At 43.1% G+C, this 23,827-nt stretch overlaps 1 protein-coding gene across 1 annotated transcript in view; it reads right to left on the reverse strand.

The window, feature by feature from the left end:
- Window positions 1-23,827, reverse strand: part of CDH8 (cadherin 8) — a 334,727-nt gene that overhangs the window by 301,976 nt on the left and 8,924 nt on the right. The window contains exon 2 of the mRNA XM_024551526.3: window positions 17,254-17,704. Within this exon, the coding sequence (XP_024407294.1) occupies window positions 17,254-17,505 (252 nt within the window). The 5' untranslated portion in view covers window positions 17,506-17,704. The remainder of the gene's footprint in view (window positions 1-17,253; window positions 17,705-23,827) is intronic.

Consider the following 23,827-nt stretch of genomic DNA (forward strand, 5'->3'; position numbering starts at 1 on the left):
GCTAAAACTAAGACGCTGGGGCATGACAAAGCAGATAAATTCAGTTTAGTACAAGAGCCTCATTAGTAAACAGAACCAATGCACAGCCTCAGAAGGAAGAAAATCTTAATGATTCGTGGTGCCTCTACATGATCAGATTATTAACGATAATCAGGAAAGTTAAGAAAAATAAAAAGGTAACCACCATGTACCGAGTGCCTAATGTATAACATATCCTGTGCGAGGTAGTTCTCTCATTTAATGCAAAATGTGAAACGACCAAAGATGTTACAGATGAAAAAAGTGAGCTCAGAGAAGTTACACTAACTTTTCACGGACACAAGAGTCTGGGGCCGAAACACAACTCCACCACAGTTTTGCTATGTCGTCACATCTGCAGACTGGAGTTATTAAAACAGAGGAGGGAGACCTGGGGGTAGAAACTCTCTGTCAAAGGAGCAAGAAGATCATGGAAGCAACAGGCTGCTTGAAAGCAGGCAGCCTGCTGAGTGAAACACAGCTTTGGAGCTAGAAAGAGACACGTCAGCGATCAGCAGACCCGACCTCTCGTCACTGCATTGGAACATTTCCCTCACCTCGTGGAGTGTATCGGTTTCTCACAGGCAATGGAGACCATAACACCTACACTTTAGGTTTACGATGAGAACCAAATGAGATGATGATGTGTGCAAAGCATCAGGTAGTGACTATGATATTAAGGGCCCTGGGGAAGGTGATGTACGTACATGTAACATTGCATGTGTTTCTGATGTTCATATTGTGCTCACGGAGATACTGTAAGGACGTGAGCTCGATGTTCCTTCAGGAAAAAAAAAATAGTCCTAATGACTCTCTTATCCCAGACACGCATGGCGGAAAAGAGCTTATGCTCCACCTCTTCAGGTTTTCAAAATGTGAGAAATCCAGAAGAAAAGAGAACATGCATTTATTTAGCACCCACTAGTGCTGTTAAGTGGTTTTATAAGTTCTAAAAAATGATACACGCATATCTCAACTAAGATACATTTGGCAAGTACCCACAATCTGCCACAAACCGAACAGAAAGAGGTGGCAGCGGGTTATCCTGGGGCAGAGAAGAAATTGAGCCGTGGGCTGACAGCTGAGTTTTAGCCCCTTTCTCATCTCTCTGGACCTAATTTCTCACATGGCTGCTGAGAAAAGTTAGCATATTTGTTTCCTCATGGAATATTTGCAGACACCAACTCCGTAGTGTTTTCAGTAGCAGTAGTAATAATTCTAGTAGTAACTGTAGTGCCGGTTATTTGCTGGTGAAGGACAATTACTATTTTTATTGTCATTATTATAGTTAACCACTACAGCGCACTACCCTGCACTATTCTAAGCACTACCTTTTTCCTATCAACTCATTTAATGTAATGTTTTCAATGAGCCTGAATGATTAAATGATGCCCCCAAGGTCACATCCTGGTAACTGCTGTTCCCGGAGGGTCAGGAAAGATTTTGGAGGCATTAACATACACAGTGAAGAAACACAGGAATTCCACATACAGGGCAATATGTCCGGTGTTGAAATGTAGGAAAATGGTGTGGATCCAACAGAGAACGTTAGGTTGGAACACCAGATGCGACCACCTACAAGGACAAGATTAACTCAGGTAACTGCCCAGCCCCAACCCAATGCTTAATTAAAGTATACGTGGAGCTTATCAAATAACAACGCATTCTGGATGGAATTTTCACTTCCCCTTGTTGACGTGGGATTTCTGGGTCAGGATGGAGAGATGGATATCAACATTTCTGAGGATAATTCAAACCCTGGAATTCAGTTCAATCCATGACGACAGGAACAAAATACTGTGTGTGCATGTGTGTGTGTGTGCATATGTGTGTGTATGACTATCAACCTGCTGCACAGATTACTTTTCAAAAAGTTACCCCATGGAGACAAATAGCCTCAGGTTAATACACAAACTCCATATTCTGCTTTTGACTGCAGGCTTAACTTGTCAGCGCTAATGATTTACATAGTGATCCTCTCTCTTCCTGCTCGGAGACCTGCACTAGCTCCGAGCTCTGTGTTCTGTTAAGAGTCATGAGGAGCGAAACCCTCCCTATGTCAAGCTGGTTTTATTGTCAGTTCCTTTCCAGGGGTGATATGAAGTCTGGATAATGCAGGTGAGCTGGAAGCAATGTTGCTGCTGAGAAGATGAGTGGGTATTATTTTTAAAAAATAGGTAAATTTATTTTAAGGAGCGAATACCGCTTCGCTGTTGCAGATTCCTACCTTGTCCCTTCCCAGGGAATGCTTATGTCATCCAGAGAGTCCTGGATCATCTCGGCGAAGGCCACGGTGCATAGTATGCCCCCCAAAATACTGCTGAATAAGTCCATTCATCTACTTTTGTCCAATTATCTGTCGGCACTTCAGAATAACAAGTTAATCAACTGTATTGATTTTGAAAGTAAAAAGGGAATAAATCCATGGAATGTCATCTTAGTTTCTGAATTCTCTTGGGTGTGTGTGTGTGTGTGTGTGTTTAATGAAATGATATACATATGAATACTTTACCCATGAGCTTCAACTGTTTTTATGAGAGATGATCTGTTAGCCAAGTTTGGGGGCAAAATTTAATAGCAAATAGATCGATGTTTGAGATCTGAGTCAGCAACTTTCAGCTGGCTGACCTTAGGCAAATTACACAATCCCATTAAAGTTGTTTATGTCTATATAAATGGAAATATATTACAGGGTGTTCCTCCGAAGGATTTTGGAGGCATTAAATAAGGGATGCCATGGTATTCATCCACGTTCCAGCATAAAAGTGTTCAAAATGTTGGCCATTAGTTTTATTATTAACAGCAACCAGATTTCCCGGTTTTCTTCAGAGGGGTCTACAGACTGGAAATACCTGTGAAACAGTCTAGACTTCCTATAAAATACCTCATTTTCATAAACACAAAAGTCAATGCAAATTTTAGGTGAACATATAATGTATCTTAGAGAATAAATTTAACCCTCACTGTATCTAAAAATACTTCATCAGAAACACTCGGCGTAATAATTATCCATTAGTAGGAAAGTTAATTGCCTGAGTGGAAATGGGGTTTGGGTGGCATGTATGTGTGGAAGGGCTGTGAAAATGCTTAAATAATTTATGCATCCAAAGTTTCATTCCATTCAATATTTATAAAATTTGCCATTGTTAGCTTCTACTTCAATGAATACTTCAAATTATAGATTTTCTTTTACCTGTTCAAGAATTGAAAGATCACTCCCTTTCGAAATTTTGCAGAAAACAGCAAGTGAATAGCACTAAGTTACTGCAATGTAATAGCTTTTACCAAGTATGTTTTAATAATATTCCTTTTATGCAACCTCCTCACCTGGTGTTACAGATTTAATATTCCATTGCAATGCATAGTATTATGATGGTGGCGAGCCTGTGTATGCATGCCAGGAACACTCTGTCATGCCCGACTGTATTTTTCTTTCAGGGAATCACTTTGACCTACCCAGCTCAAAAGAAAGTAGTCCGTCTGACTGGTATTCCCCTCGGATGCCCTGGGCCAGCTCGGAACTCAACACCAAAGGGGAAATCTGGATGCGGTACATTAATGCTTTGTTTTCAGGGGAGGGACGATGAAAACTCAATACCTTACTTGATGAGTTAGAAAAGTTCTCCGTACGCTGGCACTTTTATAAAACCTAAAAGAAAACCCCAGAACCTTATGGAGCTTGCTGATGAGCAGGACCAGAGGATTATGCATTTGCAAAAACTCTCCAGCTCCAGCTCCAAAGTTGGCATCCTTTCTTCACCCACCTCAGAAGTTCTCTTGGGAGAGAGGCGCCTCACATACAGACTTTTCCTTCCCCATCACATCTCAGGGAGCAGCTCTCAGGCTGAGGATTTCCTTGGTAGGTACAACCAAGCTTCTCTGCCAGGTAGTAGGATGAAAGCCTCTCTCGGGGCTTGCCCTCCCAAGTGACACAGTGACACTCCACCTTCCGCCATCCAGATCCAAGCCTGGTGAATGTTCCTAAAGAAAGACTTAGCTACAAAGGCCTGCCTCCAACCTCCACAAAGCAATTCTCCAGGATTCTTGCATTTGGGGTTTCCTGACCTGGATGATGCATCACCCAGAACTGGGGCTGCTAGGCTGTATCAAGGGACACAACCTGGGGGAACCTGATGCTAGGAGCGCACAAGGCAGAGCATGCCTTCGACAGCCTCATTCAGTGACACCCTCTGGGAGGATGTCTGTTACTAACCCAATTCTCAGTCTGCATCTGTCATTGCAAGTGGGAAAGCAGTGCCGTCCCTGGATTTAGGAGATCACATATATCATGTGACTGCATGGTATATGAAAGGCTAATCTCAGCAGGCCTTCCCTAGCTGATCGTAGTGGTGCATTGTGAGATTTCAGAGACCATGGGTGCAGGAGCCTGCTCTGCAGTGCAACCTGGAAACTGGACATCTCAGCAGACTTTCTCATGAAGCTGAGTCACCGCAAAGGGAAACTCTACCTTCTGCAATGCTAAACGACTCGAAGAAGACTTTGGGCAGGCAGTGAGGTCGTTTGAGAAAACACTGAACAAGGTCCCCAAGAGCCTGGTTTCTAGCGTGGGTCCAGGATCATCTCGGTCACCCTACTTAGCTGTCTGGGTTGTGGGGATGATCCAGAGAAACATTTGGGAGAGCCAATTGTGTTGTATAAAAGTAAGACGTTTCCCTGTTCCGTAAGAACACATCCATGTGCAAAGAACCTAAGAAAGAACCAAATAAAGTGAGAGAGGAGGCGGGAAGAAGCATAGGTTTGGAAATGAGCTCCTTCTGCCTTCTCGTCCCTGTTCCCCACTGAAATGGCCACTCTGGGACGGTGACTAAGTCTTGAGTCACCTGAGTTTCTTTATCTGTTAAGGGGACATGGGCGTGATGGTCACAGCCTTATCTCACAGTCCAAGTAAAGGCTAAATAAGATTATTTTTCACATCCCGAAAGGCACCAGGTATTTAAGAAGTGTTAGTTCCCTTGGTCCCACCGGTACATATTCTCCAACTTCCACCCTGCCAACTCTTTCTCAAGCCATCAGAATAGATAGGTCTTCAAATATATCTGTACAGTACAAAAACAGAAACCCTCAGCCTTCTCTATGGCCATTTTAGATTATTTTAAATTCTCTGCATAAATTAAATTTTTATACTAGAAATATAAATTCCACTATAATAACATGTTCTTTTTTTTTCTTCGAATGTTTCAAAAGCCTATTCCATAATTTCAGAGAGTTGGAGAAGACACAAATTGTCCAAGGGTTTACCCATAATCCTTCCTCACTTCCCCACCTCCTTAATAAACTTAGAGTGTACTAAGTAAATTCGGTGCCATGGTACGGAAGTGTGAACAGTGCGATGATTTCATTGAAAGACCTGTTATTAAATTATTATGCTCTGGATCTGATTTGAAGGAAAATGATCAAGATCTAGTTTCCAGCACCAATTGCAAGAGAAGTAAATAAACTTAAAAGCCAAACTGTGTCTCTGGAAAAAAATTCAGAAGGAAGCAAGATCATCATGTTTGCTGCTTCGCTCAAATCGTCCTGATGCCCTGGCCTGGCCCAGCCTCCAGGCCTGTTCGGCAAAGGCCACGTGTCAGAATCAGAGGCCCTCCTTCTCGGGAAAAGCAGACCTGTGTTAACAGAAATGCCGCCGTGGTGTGCAGAAGCCCATCCAGGGGCTACAGCAATTCGTTTGGGCTCAGTGGACCCCAATCCACTCCATGCGGCTTCTCTCTGCTTGCTTTTTCTCTCTTCATTGTCTATCCCATTTTTTTTCTCTAGTTGTTTCTGACCCTCTGTTTTTAAAGTCTGGCTCCTATGAAAGTGCCTCACTTTCTGTGGTTGCTGCATCAAGGCTACTTTCTTATGCTGTGTCATTGGTAATGTGACTCTCTCTCTGTAATTCGGGATTTCTGTCTGACCCTCTCTTTGCTGCTTGGCCCTGTCATCCCTGTCTCTTCCCTCCTGTCTGTCTCATTCCGTTTTTGTGTATTGGTGTGTTTGGGGCAGGGTACAGGGATGGGCACACCTCCTTGTTTATTATTTTATCTCTTGGCTCCTTTCTGCTTGTTTTCTCTAACTTGTGGTATGGAAGAAAAGCTTGGAACATTGAAATGCATTCCCCAAGGACTAGTTGGGATGTAGACTATGGCTTCAGCTGTAAAAAAAACAAAACAAAACAAAAAAACCCCTAAGACCTTTACAGTGTGAGTCTAATGACAGGAAAAGCAGAGAAGACAAGAGAAACAGTGGCCGTGATCAATAGGGCCAGCCGTTGCAAATGTATAATGATTTCTGAGAGCACCTCGCGAGGCTGATTATAAATGTGTCTGCAAAGGCAGGGACACAACCAGAGGATGGGTTCTGTCAAAACAACACTGCTCTAAGAGAGAAATAACAGGACACACACACACACAGGCACGCAAGAGTAAGACAAAAGGCAAACTGGGATGAGAAATTCATTTCTACTTTCAGGTTCCCAGAAGCACACTGAAAAAATAAGTAAATAAATAAATGAAAGCAAAGAAAACTCCACTATAAATAACCCTGCCACATTCCAAATAGAGCCTTTGAGTGGCCAGAGAGTCTGACTTGCTTTGAGGAGTTACAGGATTTAGTCATTTGTAGTAGCCAGGTCTGCTCCTTCACCGAATTACACGTCCTCAAAGAATCTGCTAGAGGAATGGGGGGGTGGGTTATTGTCTGTAGCCAAAGTGCATCTGTAGCAGAGGACATGAGCAACACTGTCCTGAGGAAGGCCACGCTGATGACAGCCCAGAAGGAAGAGATGAAAGAGAGGAGCACCCATGTGCATTTGGGAAAGGCTCTTGCAGGTGGCAGAGGCACCGGGGACGTCCCTGCAGAGAGCTGAGTAAGCCGCAGATCCCACTCCGGAGTCTCTGTGGTATTGTCCACCCGCTCAGTTCCCAAGTGTCCTAGGAGTGGATACTAGATAACTCAGCAAGAGCACAGTTTGTCCAATGAACAGGGAGGCGCGAGCTTTTTGTCTTCTTTCCGCTGCTGTCTGTGTGGACAGGGTTTCCATTTCCACTCAACTGTTCCACTCTTCTTTCTGTTGTCTTGGGGATTCTCAGTTTGAGGGGAACCCGCAAAATTGCCCAGGCATGCCCACAGCTTCCAGAACTCTCTGACTTAACGTTGCTGCTCAGAGAAGTTAAGAATTCTGCTCAACTCAGACAGAAGCTAGGACCATTTCACTCTAGTCACCTAACCAGTGAGAATGTACTTCAGTGCAAAGGGTCAATTTTCTTGTCTGTCAAATGGAGAGAAGAAGTCTGTAAACACGTTGAAAGCATGTAGCCAGGTACCTGAAATGTTCCATACAAATACTCTCCTTCTGCCCTGGCCAGGTGGCTCAGTTGGATGGAGCATCACCCTGTACACCAAAAGGTCGTGGGTTCAGTCCCTGGTCAGGGCACACACCGAAGCTGTCAGTTCATTGCCCAGTCAGGGCCCGAAGCAGCCGATCGATGTTTCTCTCTCATATCAGTGTCTCTGTCTCTGTCTGTCTGTCTCTGTCTCTTCCTCTTTTCCCCTCTGCCTCTCTCTCTAAGATCAATAAACATATCCTCAGGTGAGGATTACAAGAAATATTCTCCTCCTTTTGCTGTCCCTTCTTCTACATCATTTTTCTCTTACTTCATCATCAGAATCATTTTAAATATATACTTTGAAATGGGAAAGCAAAGAAGGCAGTTAGATGCTGTGCTAGCCCCTGTGTTCGAAGAACAATCCGCAATCACTTTGCCCATGGTCTTGGCCTTGCTTGGGCCCAGACTGTGAAAGCTTCATCTCCCCAGAAAGAAAATAAGAGTCACCACAGGCATAAGTCTCAAGGACACTCTTCTTCTCTCAGAGGATTTATATCCACCTCTGACTGTGACGAGCAAAGCATTTAAAGATGCACGCAAAGCAATCGCTGTGATGGCTCTGCAATTAGACAGGCAGCTGTGTCTATTCCAATCTCACTTCACCGTTTACACTGTGGTCTTCAGGAGACCATACCTTGGCTCAATTCAGTGAGTCTTACTGTTCTTACCTGCAAGTTTGGGGTGGCAGCCCAGCTCCCTGAGAACCACCCACATGGGGTTCACAGGAGCCAATGTGTTGCCATGGCTACTGGAACAAGCTCTGGGATCACCGTACCCAGGTTTGACTCCTGGCTTCACCGTTTATTCACTATTTGTCTAAACTATAATTTCTAATGCAAATAACTCTTCCCTTCAGTGACTCTCATCCCGTCTGGCAATGAACAGAGGACGGCTATGAGAGCCTAACAAGCAAACTTTATGAAGTGTCTGTCGTAAACGCTTAATGATATTATCTGTTTATTGTGGTTAATTAAGACCTCCTTTCCCCTCCCCCACCGCTTTAATGTCCCTGGACAACGTCAAGAGGTCCTGGTCTTCACTTGATATTCATGGCAATAAAGATCTCTGCAAGGCAGGTGGGCTTTTTAGGATTAGAGAAACAGAAAGATGCATCCAGTGTTTTACTCCCTGCCATTCCCCCAATGTTCCTCAGCTCTCCGATCAAGCTCATTTGGGTTTGCTATTGATTCCTAGGGAAGCCCGGTGATATTTGATATTCTGCAAATTTCAGAGCACATCTGCCCGTTGCAGTAAATACATTCAGGGGGGAAAAAAGACGAAGGAGGAGGAGGAGGGGTGGAGGAGGAGAAGCAGAAGAAAAAAAGAGGGAAGTAGAAGCAGAGAAAATGAAGAGGAAGAACAGCTCATGGATCTGAGCAGGGAAGAATTTCAGTTAACTCATCGAGCTTGGGTGGGGGGGCGGGGGTCCACAGGCTCTCGCTTCCACCATCGCCTGTGGCAGAAAGGTGTCCCATCTGCAAACTGATGTCACAGCCAGTGGTGTCCTGCACCTGCCACATGGGGTTCAAATGAGATAAACAGCAGCTTCTACCAAAATCCTTGCCCGGGGCTCTTGCAAACATCAGGCCCCACGACCCTTTTCTCTGAGTGGTATTCAAACTTCACTCAGCCTGCTACAAAGAGCAAAAAACATGATTCGAGCTTGGTGATAGATGGATTTCTTTAAAAAAGATACATTTTTATCTTAATGCTTTCACGTGCACGGGCCTTACCTAGAGATACTGGTAAAGACACAGCTTCTGATTCCGTGAGTCGGGGACACAGGTAGTGAATGCAGTTCTGCATGTCTAACTAGCTGCCAGGTGCTGCCGCTGCTGCTGGTCTGCAGAGCCTCACTTTGAATAAAATACAGTGTGTTTTATTTCTCTCCCCAGACACAGAATCTAAATGTTCTGAAATGCGAGGTGAGGAAGCCACTGCTGATGAGAAAACATAACACATCCTAACCGAATATCCAGATCTCTGAATGCTGACAAGACTGTGTTCCCTGTATTTCAAAACACGTGGAGACATAGCTAGAAACAAGAGGATGCGTGACCAAATAATGCCACAGTGTGTGGGCGTGGGGGGTGCAGGTGTGTCCAGGGGTAAATGAACTCAAATGGAAAGAATGTTTAGATAAAAAAAAATGCTGAAATGTCAAAGGAACTACTGTTTTAAAAAAGTTGCATAGCCAAGTCAATGCTATACAACGTTTCTTGTTCTTAATAACATAATTCCAGAAATAACTTTGCGTTTATTGAAAGGTTACAAACAACATGCAGGCTGACCAGTTTCCGAAGACAGTTTCCTTTTCCATACCAGAAATAAAATCATTCTGGTTACTCCGTGGGCTGTCCCGTGATAATGAAAATCATTTGACTTCCCCTTAGCCACGTGGCTAGGCTGTGGCTGTTCTTCCTGTCTTCATAGTTTCACAAAAATGATTCAATTTTCTAGCACTTTAATTTATGAATTGATGAGATTGGCCTTCCAAGTGTATATTACAGGTGCACTTTTAAAAAAATAAAGATTCTATTTACTAAATGAGTTTCACATTAAATAATGGTCCCCACAAATTTGCTATGAATAGATTGCATTGATTTGACGAAAATGGAACAATGTAACATTGTCATTTATTTTCCTCTGTTTTATTTCGCTTTATAATACAATAATAGCATATCCTAGGAAATAAAATGCAAAAAAAAATTATGAAGTAAAAATACCTGATAATGTAATCATACATATTGGAAAAAAGTTTGAATATATTAGTATACTTTCTTACAGGTTACCCTTTATTGATTTGTGGTGTAGTTATTAATATGAATCAATATCAGGAATTAACTCATTTTGTTTTTAATGCATGTTAACTGAATATCATTTATTCATTAGATATAATCACGCATTTGAGTTTTTATAACGATCTTAAGTTATTTTCAATTGGGGATTTTTTTTTACACCAAAAACAGTATGTAGTGGTTATAGATATAATAAAGATTCTGCTTACATTAATTTTTAAAATCAAGAGTATGGGGGGTAATTAAAAAAATAGCGAAAACTATTGAATATGGATGATCACGGTGATGGGTACATAGGGGTTCATTATTTCTGTAAATGTTTGAACATATATATACTTTATGCAAACATACATATAGAAATAGGTGTGTGCCAGGTACTCTGTTTGTATCACACTTGCATTTTTAAATTATATTCCATACACATTTTATAGCTTGCTTCTGACATTTATTCTGTTGCAATCATGTTTCCAGGTTATAAATCTTAAGAATTTTTAATGATTCACACTATCGTGTCATGTGACTATACAATGAAATTCTTTTGAGTTGTTCACCATTTGTTTGCCCAATTCTTTGGCTGTGACCTCTGGCTTCAAATTTATGCCAGAAATCAATTCTCTATTTTCTTTTATTTTCATACTGACTACCTTATTACCACTTATTCATAAAATAAGCTTCCGTAATCACCCATACGCATGTGGCTACACTGATTTTGCTTCAAGTTGGAGAACTATCTCCCTCAATGAGATGCCCCTAAGAGAACCTGCCGAAAATGCAGGACTCCCCTCCTGAGAAGTCTGAGTGAGTGAGTTTTCAGGGCATCTGCAGAGATGAGCTCAGATTACACACACTCGGGGCATCTGGCCCCACGCTAGGGAATGAGATGGGCAGGCCGAGGGCCTGGGCTGCAGGAAGACCTGACTACGCGATGAGTGGGGAGATGGACTCACGGAGAAACTCAGCTGGTAGCCTGCACCTGTACATTTGTGTGTGTGTGTGTGTGTGTGTGTGTGTGTGTGTGTGTGGTTAGAGTTTCTGCTGACTTACAAGACTAATGTTATTCCATTTATTTATATCAGCATCGAAAGATTTCCAACAGCTCTGGGATGCCTGCTGTTTGTAACTCGGGACACTGGGCAAGCAGCAGGCAGACCTCGTTGTTGGGCCAGATTGAGACACGCGATGCTGACTTGCATCCCTGCCAAATTATTGGTGCACAAGGCTCTGTCTGAGTAGGCAGAAGCTTCACAAAACTGACAGTGAATTGTTCTCGCAAGGCCGAGGAGACAATTTGGCTGTGGCTGCGTCGCCCAGTGCTCTTAACATGCAAACAGCCAGCAAAAATAATGGCATGTCAAATGCAATTTTCCTCCCGGCCGCTGACACCGTAAACTGTAATACAGTGTAATTATTTGGCATCCCATGTCCTTCATACTAAGCACCACCCAAACGATTTCCAAGTTACAGGGAAGAGGGGAGGTTAGAAGGTCAAATTTAAAGAGAGAAAATGAGTCAGTGCCTTGGAGGGAGAGAATTATAAATAGATGTGGCAGCACCATCCAGAGAGTTATATCCAAATAAGGAACTGTTCACAAGCCCAGGTAGGAGGGAAGAAGGGGAGAAAAGGAGCAGAGGAATTTATGTAAGAGAGAGGATTTATGACAGATCTCTGACCACCTAGACAGCAAACCCGTTTTTTCTCAAAATAAAGCAATGGGAAGAACTGAGGATCACACAACCACAGAATGAGCGCTAAAGGAACTTGGACCGAAAATTGATAGATATTACACATATTTTTTTAACATTGTTCCCCCCCTCCACTCCATAGGGATGTGTATCTTAAATATAATTCTGTAATTCACTATATAATTTTTCAATACAGGTGAAGACATGTGGCCAAGAGAAGTCATGTGGCTTTTTCTTTTGGCTACTTTGTAGCAGAGAAAAAAGAAAGAAGCCATATCTCCAGGAGAGAGCCTTGCCTAGCTTTCCACTGTGACTCCGAAGATTCCAACCCTAGTTCTCTACCTTCCAGTTACCCTGACCCTCTCTCGGCTGCTCAAATAGCCTCCCACACATGTGACTTCTTCTGTTGGGAATGCTCTCTCTTTTTATTCCTACATTCTGGTCCACTTGGTTATGGCTGCTCAGCTCACAGGTTATTAGCTTAGGGAACATGCCATCACTCCATAGAATAGGACAGCTTCCACCGTATGAGTGTCTATAGAACCATGTTCCTTCATTCACGAGTACTTATCGCTGTGTTAATGTGATACTTGTTCTCGCAATTATGTTTTTAATGCCTGTCTTCCCCTAGTAGCGCATTAGTTCCATGATGGGGTGTGCATTTGTTTGCTCAGACCTGAGAATCCATAAGTAAAAGTGCTTAGCCAATAGTAGGTGCTCAACAAATATTTGTAGAACACGTTGATGGACCATCTTGGTGACTCCCAGTGAAGGGCTCTCAGGATGGTGTCAAGCTGTTGCTACAAAAGAGCCCATGCACATTTTATCGATGATACTATTTTTGAGATTGTCGAGATTTATACAATTTTTATAGAGATTTATAAAAACCACCATAGGTTTTCTCTCTCTTGCCTGAGAGCAGAACAAATAAGCATATAGGGTAAAGGGCTTGGTTCACCAGCTTATTCTCTGGCCATGTTGGCAGAGAAAGGCAACCCTGGAGGTCCTGGGCCATGAGGGATGCTAAGCATCTATGTGTTTATGAACAGGCTCTGAACCGCCCTGTTCTACCGAGAACTGGAGGCAGGAGTCTATTGGGCTGGTATTTGCTTTGCAGAATTTTGGAAAGAAGACTCTTGGTGTACTTGGGGCTATAAACATGAGTGTAAATTTGCAGACGGATGGGAAGATAATGGAATCCCCACCCCGCACTGCGTCTGCCACTGGTAAGGGGGACAGCCCCCAGAGAGGGGAGCCTGCAGCCTCCGCACAGAGAGTTGTTTTAGTAAGTCAACTTGTCCACTGTCACTTCCTTCAATGGAAGACTTTTAAATTCAACAGATTGAAACAATGTTTAACCTACCCAGCTGGTCTATAAAACACTATCAAGAAAGAGAGAACATGAAAGCAATGCATTGGTGTTCTCTTGATTGAAGAGAGCTGTTTGCATTAAATCTGATGGAATTTATATTACTCTTGTAAATTCCTCCATTGCTTAGGTAAATTATGAATTTGTTAATTCATGCACAGTATTTAATGAGCACTTCCTGTGTGCAGGCCACGTTCTAGATCCTGGGGATATATAGTGAAGAAGAAAGGAGACAGATAAACCTTTCTTTGTAGAATTCACATTCTAGTAAAATCATAAACAAGATAAAGAATAGAGAATATGAGATAATGGTCATCAGGAAGAACTAAAACTAAAGCATATCAAAGGATATAAAATATTGAAAATGGGACAGTTGTATTTCAGACAGAATGGGACGGGGAAGGCCTCTTTACAAATACAGCTTTCAATTTCAACTTCATTTTAATTAAGCAGGAAGTATATAGTCTCTTCTATTGCTTGTGACCCAAGGGCCCCTCAGCAGTCCTAGCCTACCCCCGTGACACTGCATAGACCTCTCTGTCCCTCTGGGGCATCTAACTTCCAACTCTACCCCACCCCACCTCGGGCTAAGTGAGAGTCAGCTTTCAGGACACACTTAAAAATCACCTTCACCCTTAAGTAACCTGGGCTAATTGAAAGGACTTTGCTCACTTAGTGATATAATTTTCAGTTTGTCCACCACTCCAACTACACACACATACACGTGTGCAATTAATACAATCATGGCTATAATTATGTGCAGGCACTATGCATACATTCTTTTATTTACTCTTATTACGTATCCTACTTGGATAACCCTTAAAGTTTTAGTAACTTCCCCAAGCTTAACACCCAGAAAATGGCAAAGCCAATACTGACACCTCTGCAGAGTGCATCCAAGGCTAAGCTGTTTCTCTGCATCCCCCTGCCTACTCATGCAGGAAAAACACACAATGGAGGACGTCAGGGTATGTGTCAAGAGTCAATCACTCAAAAACAGCTCTGCTCTTGAGCATGAACTCAGTCTGCTGGGCCAAAGGCCCTCACCATCGAGATTCACAGGAGGGCCTTTTAAAGAGCAGGTATGTTCAAAAGTAACTAATGCTTCTCAGCCAGTTCCTGGGGAGAAGCCCAGTGAGGAAGTGGCTCAGAGTCAGATGTGGAAGAGTGTGCACAGAGATAAAATGCTGGGAAGCACTGGTGGGCACCCTGATTCGATCACCCCCACACTCAGCCCGCCTCGTAATGAGAAGCAGTCACTTGAGATGTATTTTTGGCTTTTCTGCAACCCAAGATCCTTAAAGCCTAAACTGTAATAATCCAGGAGCACTTTTCTTTAAGGGGAAATATGTACGATCGGAAATATTTGTGGAAAATGTTATTCAGAAAATAAGTTTAACTCTGATTTGGCAATTGTTTGGGAATTAGCCATGGTAGGGAGCAGGAAAAGAGCTAATTGATTGCCCTTTCCAGGTGGCTCCATTGGTTGGTGCATCGTCCCATACACTGAAAGTCTGTGGGTTCAATTCCTGGTCAGGACACATACCTGGGTTGCAGGTTCAGTCCCCAGTTGGGGGCATATGAGAAGCAACCAATCAATGTTTTTTCTCACATCAGTATTTCTTTTTGTCTCTTTCTCCCCTTCCTTTCCTCCCTCTCTAAAATCAATAACCATGTCCTTGGGTGAGGAAGGAAGGAAGGAAGGAAGGAGGAAACAAAACTCATAAAATCAGTCATCAAGATGTAGGGACACTTTGGCTATTTCAAAGTCCTGGGGGTTCACTAGCAACATTTCTGCCATTCAAAGAAGCATGAATTTGTTGAGTGTTACTAAATCACAAAAGATGCTGAATGTTTCTATTACTTCATTCAAAGAATGGAAGTGAATTTAGTCATCAGAGTCTATAAGTCCAAAACAAAACCCAATTTAATTACTTCTTCTATTCAGATAAAAGGGAAACGTTCTCCTGGGAATGGCATGCTTGTTTATTTCTATTACACAAGGTACCATCGGTGTGATGACGTACCTCCATAAAGAGCTAACTAATAGAAACAGGGAGAAGATGTCTATTGATTATGCATGTTGAAATTATCCAGAATTTCACATGGTATGAAATGATTTGCCTTTCAGCTGGCTAAAGGGGTTCTGAATATCCAGAAAGTAAGAATTTAAGGACTCTACATTCAAAGCTCAGTAACTCTTAAGTGCAAGTTATAGTTTAAACACGTGGAAGCTAGTGACTAAGGTATAATAGCATAGGGAGGGTAAAACTATGGCTTTGGGCATCTCCAGCCTGATTCAAGCTCAGATTGTTTACTAGCTCTATGATCTTGGTTTGCTTTATTAATCCATCTAAGTCTTCGTTCCTGCACTTACAAAAAGTTGAGGCTGGTCAAGAAGTCTATATGCAAAGCCCACTGGGCCAAATGTGTTTTGGAATGCAGAATTTTTCACATTAAGAAACATGTCAAGGCATAAAACTATACGGTAAGTAACACCCTCAGTAGGGTCTGGGGCAGCACCCTGTAATCAAACACATTAACATTTCTGCTGGCAAATGTAGGAACAGTCACTCTACTGGGACGCATTAGGACTATAAATAGCTCCAAGTCACTTCTGCTGCCTGGGTTTGTGTCAAGCATACAAAAAATTCCTTCAGAGATTTTTGTCTTCTGGACTCATGAAATAAAGGTATGCATGCACACAGAGAGAGGGGGCAGCAACTATTGTTGGAATAGAAGTATACTCACAAAGTGCTTTTATAATAGTACTCAACACTACTATAGAAAACCCCCAATACCAGCCAGGATGTGAGTTCCTTGAAAGCAGGAGTCATTGCTGTGTGCCTAAAAGAGCATTGGGTGCATAGAAAGGGTTCAATACATGTTCTTTGAATGATTTGTACCTCCTTACCCAGGTCTCCTCTGTCCAAGGAGAACTATGTGGAATGAGAAAATAACCCCGGGAAGGGCTTGATTTGCTTCGCAAGGTAGAAGCAGAAAAGCAATCAGAAGCTCCCGGCGAAACACAAAGAGTTAACTTAAGTCATAAAGATCAACATTGAATTCCCTTCTTATTTTTCTTTTAAATCGCTGCATTTGGCAAATGAAACATATTGGCCTATGATCCACTTCCAAATATGACTTATCAGGAAAATCAGCCATTGGCAGGCTCGTAGTTGGAATTCTACCTACGAAGTTGGTGCGTGTCAAAGCGAACAGAAGCTCGTGAACCGTTCTGAGGAATCAACACGCATGGTCTTCGGGACCCCACAGTGTGACTTCGGGAAGCAGGCAGCACTTATCTACACAAGAAACACTCGTCTATCCTGCCAACAACAACAAAACAAATGTAAATCCAGTCTAACACAGGCACTCCCATTCGCCACCACAGTACAATTTGGACTCTATATATTGGATTCCATCTGACAGTGAACGAGTGAGGTTCCTACTGCCAAGTTCATTGAATTACAGTACAAAGCACTGTCAAGCCTCCAGGCAAGAAATTTCCCTTTCTTAATCCCAGGTTAGTGAGCGACACGGCAAAACACTAACACGCAAAAGGAAGAAACTCTACCTGAAATCGGAGAAACATGGCCTCAAAATAAATTGAAACAAAGTAACATTTTAAGAACCAAGGTGGAATAAATTCCAACGGGAGAAAACACATACCTCTCCAAGCACTGTAAGTGAGAGGTGTCTTGTATGAAATGAGACAGAACATCTTATTTGTGTGTGCATTACACAAATGTTATTGTAGCTACAGTGGAGTGGAAGGCATGGGGGAGATGAGCTTTCTCCCCAGAATAGTCTGTCTCCATTTAGAACTGTTGCTGTGAGATTATTCATATTCCTAAGGAAGCCAATAGGTAAACTAATAAACCATCTGGCCAAAAGGACTTACAGCTAAGCGTGTCAGCAACTGTGACAGGCCTGACATTAAGATCGAAATACAAGGAACAGACCCTGAAACGGGGATCTCAAAAACAAAGCTTACCCGGCCAACAAGAATCGGTTCAGGTCCAGAAAACTCTTCCAGGACAAACATTTGATTCCAAACCCAGCCTCTTTTGGAGCGGTTCAAAATCCGCTGTTCTTCGCTCAGCCTGTTTAGTTCCAAACGGGATCCACTCATTAAAACTTGAGACGGATTCAGCGGAGCCGTGAAAATGCAAGGGGGAAGAGTAATCCATAGTATCATTAAAGGAGTCCAGAGATCCGAGAGCATTTGCACGAGCCGTTCTGGCATGGTCCCACCAGTTAAGCAAATCACCACGAAAATGAGACAATTACTTGTTTTGCCTCCGGTCCGCAGCCATCCAATTCATCATGCGGGGCCGAGTGTTTTTACTTACAGGTCTGCCACGTGCTCACAGGACAACACAGACACCGTCTACACAGGGTTTCTAAGACCGAGATCCATGGGCTCTCCTTTTCATTGAAATTTCCTGCAAAAAATTTTTAAAAAAAGAGGAAGAAAGAAAAAAAGTCCGCTGAAATAGGTTTTAAAACAAAATCACTGCTTTTCAAAATCAGGTAAATGAACAACACCAGACATTTCCTGAAACGAGTTAAGGAAGTAGATCTGAAGAATCAGAGCAAGTACGCTAATAATAGGCCCTTTTATTTTGTAAGCTTCATTTAGATTTTAGTGGTACTATTTTATCTGTGTTACTTATCAAAAATTGCTTGGAGTACAGTAATAGAAATTGGCTTTTCCCACTCTCCCTTCCTTCCTCCCTTCCTTTCCTCCCTGTCCTTCCTTCCTTCTTTTCCTTCCTTCCTTCCTGACTACCTGCCTTCCTTCCTTCTTTCTTTCCTTCTCTCCATCCCTTCCACTCTCTTTCCTTACATTCTTTTTCCTTTCTAATGCAAGTCGGGATGTGTGCTAATGAAGCCCTCTTGTATTTTTGCAAAGGGTGCATGCCTCTACTGTTTTCTTCTTCCTTCTTCTCCTCTGCCTTTCCCTCTCTTTTTCTTTCTTTCTTTACCAGTTTAAAGATCTGTTCTAGTTCACGTTATGCTGAACCATGTGAGGAAACTAGCCTTTAATGTGTTTTGTTTTTTTTTAATTTAGGCATGAGAATGGGAAGGGAAATTTCCCCAATTTTTAACAGTCTTAGCTGCCACAACCCATCCAGTTCAGGCTTCCGAGTGTCCCTCTCTGCCAGGGTGCTAATAAAAAAAATGCATGAATATAATTAGAACGCTCGCAGAGAGAAACCCTGTAATGCCCAGTGTGTATCCCATAGACAGGACGGTGTCAGGACTCCCATTCCAAATGCACAGTCCACCTGGAGATTTAAATTATGGAAAGCTCCTTTGGGAGCAGAATATGGTAAAAAAATACAATGTTCAATTGAAGAGATTCAGAAAGGGATGGGCAAAAAAAATATCCCCATTACCTCAGGTGTCAAATACATTTTTTTGCTTACCTTCAGCGTGGCAAAATGTGTTTCTTCCTTCTCAAAAAAATTAGTTTTAAAGAAATAATGTTCACTGCAGATCCCAGACAGAAGCTTTGCTGAATTAAATTAAATGGGAAAATAATTCCTCAGGGCACCACTAGCAACAGTGTGGCTCTGGGAATTCATAATGAGGTGGGGAACCTTTCACCTGTGGGTTCCTGGTGCTATTTTGTCTCAAGGTGGGAAGGCAAGAAGGTCATTGGCATCAGGGGGGCTAGTCAGTGGGCTGAGTGAAGCTAGCTGCCAAGGGCAGCCCCCGATCCTGCTGCCAACGCAAGTGGTATCTGATCTGCTTGTCACGTTTTGCCTGGGCTCAGATCAATCCCTAGGACTCTGTACCCCCAAAATGGCTCCACCCTAGGGGTGTCCGCAGGAGCCCTTCCAGACAGCAGCCATTTCAGAAACTGGTGAGAAGCTTTCAATAGGGAACCAGCTCAGAACAACGTCCCGACTTTCCCTAGAACCACAGCACACTCAGGGAAGTCACACCTTCCTTTCCAGCACATTTCTGCTAAGACCTCTTCTCATCCTAGTGTGAGAACAGACCCTGGCATCCTTCGGACTGAAAACAAAGCAAAACTCAAAAGGTCTTGATAAGTGATCCCAAACTGTTAAAATATTTCTGAATGCCAGTCCACGTATTTACTTAGCATTGATGGCACAGACATCACACCCGAGGTCTCTGACATCTCCTGTTTGCGGGGCTGGGGCAGTGCTGAGGGAGGAGTGTGGCTATGCTGCAGGGTGTCTGCTATGGGGGCAGAAAAGCCTGGGTTTGAATCCCAGCTCCCCTACTGCCCCCTGTCATGGTGGAAGACATGCCGGAGTTCTCTGAGCTTCTGTTTCAGCTTCTGCCAAATGACAAGGATAATTCCAACTGTCCGGGCAGAAGGGTGATTCAGAAACAAAACGCATGTAAAGCAGCCAGAACACAGGAAGCAGCCACTAAACTACATGATGGTGCTGACATACATGGTCCCCGCCCAGGAGGGGCTTTGGTGAGAAAGTGAGACGCACAAGCCAAGAAGTAAGCTGTGTGACCGCTGCCAGGGAAGTTAGCAAGGTCCTGGAGCACCACCAAAGCAGTCACATGTTGTCCTACGGTGGTGGTACGTGGGAGGGTGGGGCTGATGCTGATGGGGAAAGGGCTGGACCATTTTATACCAAAGGTGGGGCTCATTCTAGTCATGGGGCCTCAGCCTCAATGCTGCTCAGGGAAAAGGAGACTTTCTGCTTGCTACAAAGACACCCTGCTGCGGGGCAGGCTGGACCTGAATGCTCAAGACCCCTGGCCTGAGTGGAAGGAAGAGGCAGAACCCGAAGGTGGGTGTGATTGTTTCTTCCAGGCATCACTGGCCTGCCGGGAATTTGAATTCTAGTTAAAGAACCACACTCACCAGTTGTCTAATGGGGGTCCAGCTAACAACAACAACAGGAACTATAACAATAATACCTGCCCAGAGGATTAAAAGATTACAATCCTGGTAAAGCTATTAGGAAAAGCTGGAAGGTACTGTTGTTTTTAAATTGTGCCAAATCCTCCGCAAGTATACTCTGGCACCTGCTGGGTTGTTAATGATTCGGGATAGGGATGTTTAATCCCCATTTAAACTCATAATAGACACTTGTCTGATGGAAGCCATCAAGTAGCACTCAGGATGAAGTGTGATGTGATCGGTGTCCTTCCTGAACTCACCAGAAACAGATAAAAAGTAGTAATAGACCCTGAGACAATTTCATACAATGACATAACTTCAGTAGTCAGAGAGAAAGGATTAATAAGTATAGGCAGAGCCCAAGATAACATCCATTAACACAATATCTTACAATTAGAGAAAGCTCAGTATGCCTTGCTCTCCTTTGTTCAAAACTGAGGCACAGAATAATTAAATGACTTTGCCCAAAGAATACCTCTGATAAGCAGATCATTATTTCAAGATAGGTAATCTAACTCCAAAATTCTCTTTCTTACCACCGCCCACTCCTCTCATTATATAAATATCTGATGAGCATCATATGGGTGCCCGATACTGAGAATAGAAAGGCAAACTGGTCAGAGAGCTTATCTCCAGGAAGCAAAGAGTCTAAAGGGTAAAGACTAAGAAATATATACCTCCAGTACTCAGTGAAACACAGTGTGAGCAGAGTGAGGGGCACACAGAGCAATGGGTGTGATGCTCATCTTGGCAGCATTACAGTAGGCTTCCTGGAGGACGTGTCATCCACCTGTTGAGCAGTGATTACCCAGCTAGGGAGGGGTAGGTGTGAAAGTCGAGCCATGGACAGGAACAAGGCCACTGACTAGTCCAGGATCTGTGAATGAATCAGCACCTAGGGTTGTTTTCACATCATTAACTTACTAGCTCATCCAATCCATGTGCACAGCATCTCCCCACTACGCACCACATTCACCCTAGTCATGGTGGCTGCAGAGTACTTATTGAGTAGGGTGCCTTCTTTGCTGTCCGTTCTTTGTGAAGAGAAGGGCATGTTGGATTTCTCCAAAGCTTTGCAAAGAAAAATACATTCCCTTCCACATAGAGGGTATGGGAGGCAGATGAGTGCTATTCCAATGCCTCGTTTTTCAGGGAAAAGGGGAAATGCCTTGGCCAGTGTCCTGTAGTTGGTGGCAGAGCCCTGGCAGACCTCCAGGAAGAAATCAGCCCAGTTCTGTGGGGACCCTTCTGCTTTCCTATTGGTCATTCCCACCATGCCCCTTGGGCAAAGCTTCTAGCACCTGAAACACTCCTATACCCCCTCCTCAAATGTAGACACATTCTTGAATCACGTGTACTATCACTTCAAATTTTATTGAAACGGTTTCTGTTTTTTAGATATTTCCTTAGTAATGGAAAGCCAATATTATTTGCTGCAAGAGATAAAAGTGGACACCGAACACTTAGAAAATGTTTGGGTAATGGTCCATCGGCAAGATGGACTAGACATACTCACACACACACACACACACACACACACACACACACACACACACCCTGTATGTCTGGATATGGTAAGTCATGGACAAAGACAGAGGTGTACCTGCACACGTTAGGTGTTACACACATGTACGTATTTATATCTCCTCTGCAAGATAGCTCTACAATACAAGTGTTACTATGACATGAATATCATTATTCCCATTTTAGGGAAGAGCAAAGGGAAGCACAGAGAAATTGGTATGATAAGCGATGTTTTATTTTCTCCTAACCAGACACTGTCAAAGCCCAGCGTCGCCTCTCTCTTTGTTACAAGGGCAGACCAGTGACAATGAGAGGCAAGAGTGTGCTGTTAAGTATATAATAAGTAGCTCTTGAAGGGAAAATTTAAAAAATGCCTGATTTCTGATTTCCACAATACAAATATTTCTACCATGACCAACTTCAAGTTTAGCATGAACGTGAACCAGCTCCGGGGACGCTCCTGAATATCTGGCAATCAGCTCTGATGCGTCCTGGTGGACTCACCTTCAGGACAGCCTGGGTGGGACGCTTCTCCCACTTTAGTATACATTCGGAGAAAATGCAGATTCTGAACCAGTGAATCTAGGGGTGGGGGCACGCGATTTTGCATCTCTAATCATCTCTCCTGTGACACAGAGGCTACTGATTTGAGGACCGCAGTTGGAGAAGCCAGGGGTTGCAGAGAATAAGACCAGCTCCCTGGTCAGACCATCTCCTTTTGATGGCCTGAAGGATTCAGTGGTGGGAAAACCACTTAAAGCCACACCCATCAACTACTTCCTATCACTGTGTATGTGAGACTACACGCATGTATCAGACTTTTTGGAAACCCTGTACCTAAGTGTATGAATATATAGGATTTTGCATGATGTCATAACATTCCACCCACACTTCGTGTCAACTTCAGGAGTGACACGGGAACAATTGCCCCAGTGACTGGTATGTCCCCACACGCATGCGTTTTATCAGGAGGTGGTAAGACCTGCCACTTGTAGAGAAATGGAACTCTACTATGACAGTTAGAATCACACTATTTCTATTCGTGCATCTCTGTCACGGGCAGAGCTAATATTGTCTCTTTGATGATCCAATAATAGTTTTAAAGAATTCCTGAGATGCAGCCGCATGTTATGTCACTGTTACCAGAATTAATAAACATTTTAAATGGCAGTGGCATCCCCAAACTGCTTAACTGTATACAAGGAAGAAGACATTGCACAAGGGTGTAAAGCTTGGGTTAAAAAATCAATTCGTTTTTAGATTTTCCAACCGCAATATGTACGTCTGGCCGAGCAAGTCACTTTATTATAATGCTGCTACATTGATTTACACCCAGATAGTGAGATGAAGAGATTTTACAGTCTCTCTGGAATTCCTCCAAAAAAAAAAAAGTCTTGAGCATCCCCCCATAAGAAGCTATCTTCTCTTGGGTAACATACTTGCAATTCGCCTTTTCATTCACGCTCACACTTCCAAGACAGTTCTAATTACAGTCTGGATCTTACTCTCCTGGCCCAACACTGGATCAAGGTGAATTCAATCAATTCTCAAATACAGTGAGTCATTATGCAAAAATACACCGCACCATTGGTTTTGCAAACAATGTCAAGTTCCAAATGATAAGCCACACACGGACAGGTGACGTCCAAAATAAAAATGGGCTTTTACAGACACTTTAGGATTCAATCCAGAAGATTATTGTGGCTGACAGGAAATTATGCTTTTATTATCCACTGGGCCTAGTGGCCGCGATATTTCACGGAGGCAAAAAATGACACACAGGACCAGAGAGTTTCTATTAAAAATGTTTCTGACCTTGAATTTAGAGCCATTAGCAGGCTGTTTCAAAACAGGTAAATGCACACGGCATTCAAAGTGGTGTTTCAGAAACACAGCGACGTGATTTGGGGGCGTGGCCCCGTGCAATTCAGGGGGAGCGATGGGTGACCAGAACGGAACAGGTAGAAATGGGTTTTGGATTTTGGAAAGGAATGACACACACATGTGGTCCAAGTATAAATAACACAAGAGAATCACCTTTCCTAGAGCCTTCAGGATTCCCTGACCGGATTCCCTGGGCAGAACAGGATCTAAATGCTTGATGTACACAAACGCACACACGTGTTTGCTTGTTTCTCTCTCC

The sequence above is a fragment of the Desmodus rotundus genome, chromosome 12 (assembly GCF_022682495.2).
Source record: "Desmodus rotundus isolate HL8 chromosome 12, HLdesRot8A.1, whole genome shotgun sequence".
NCBI classification, from domain to species: domain Eukaryota; kingdom Metazoa; phylum Chordata; class Mammalia; order Chiroptera; family Phyllostomidae; genus Desmodus; species Desmodus rotundus.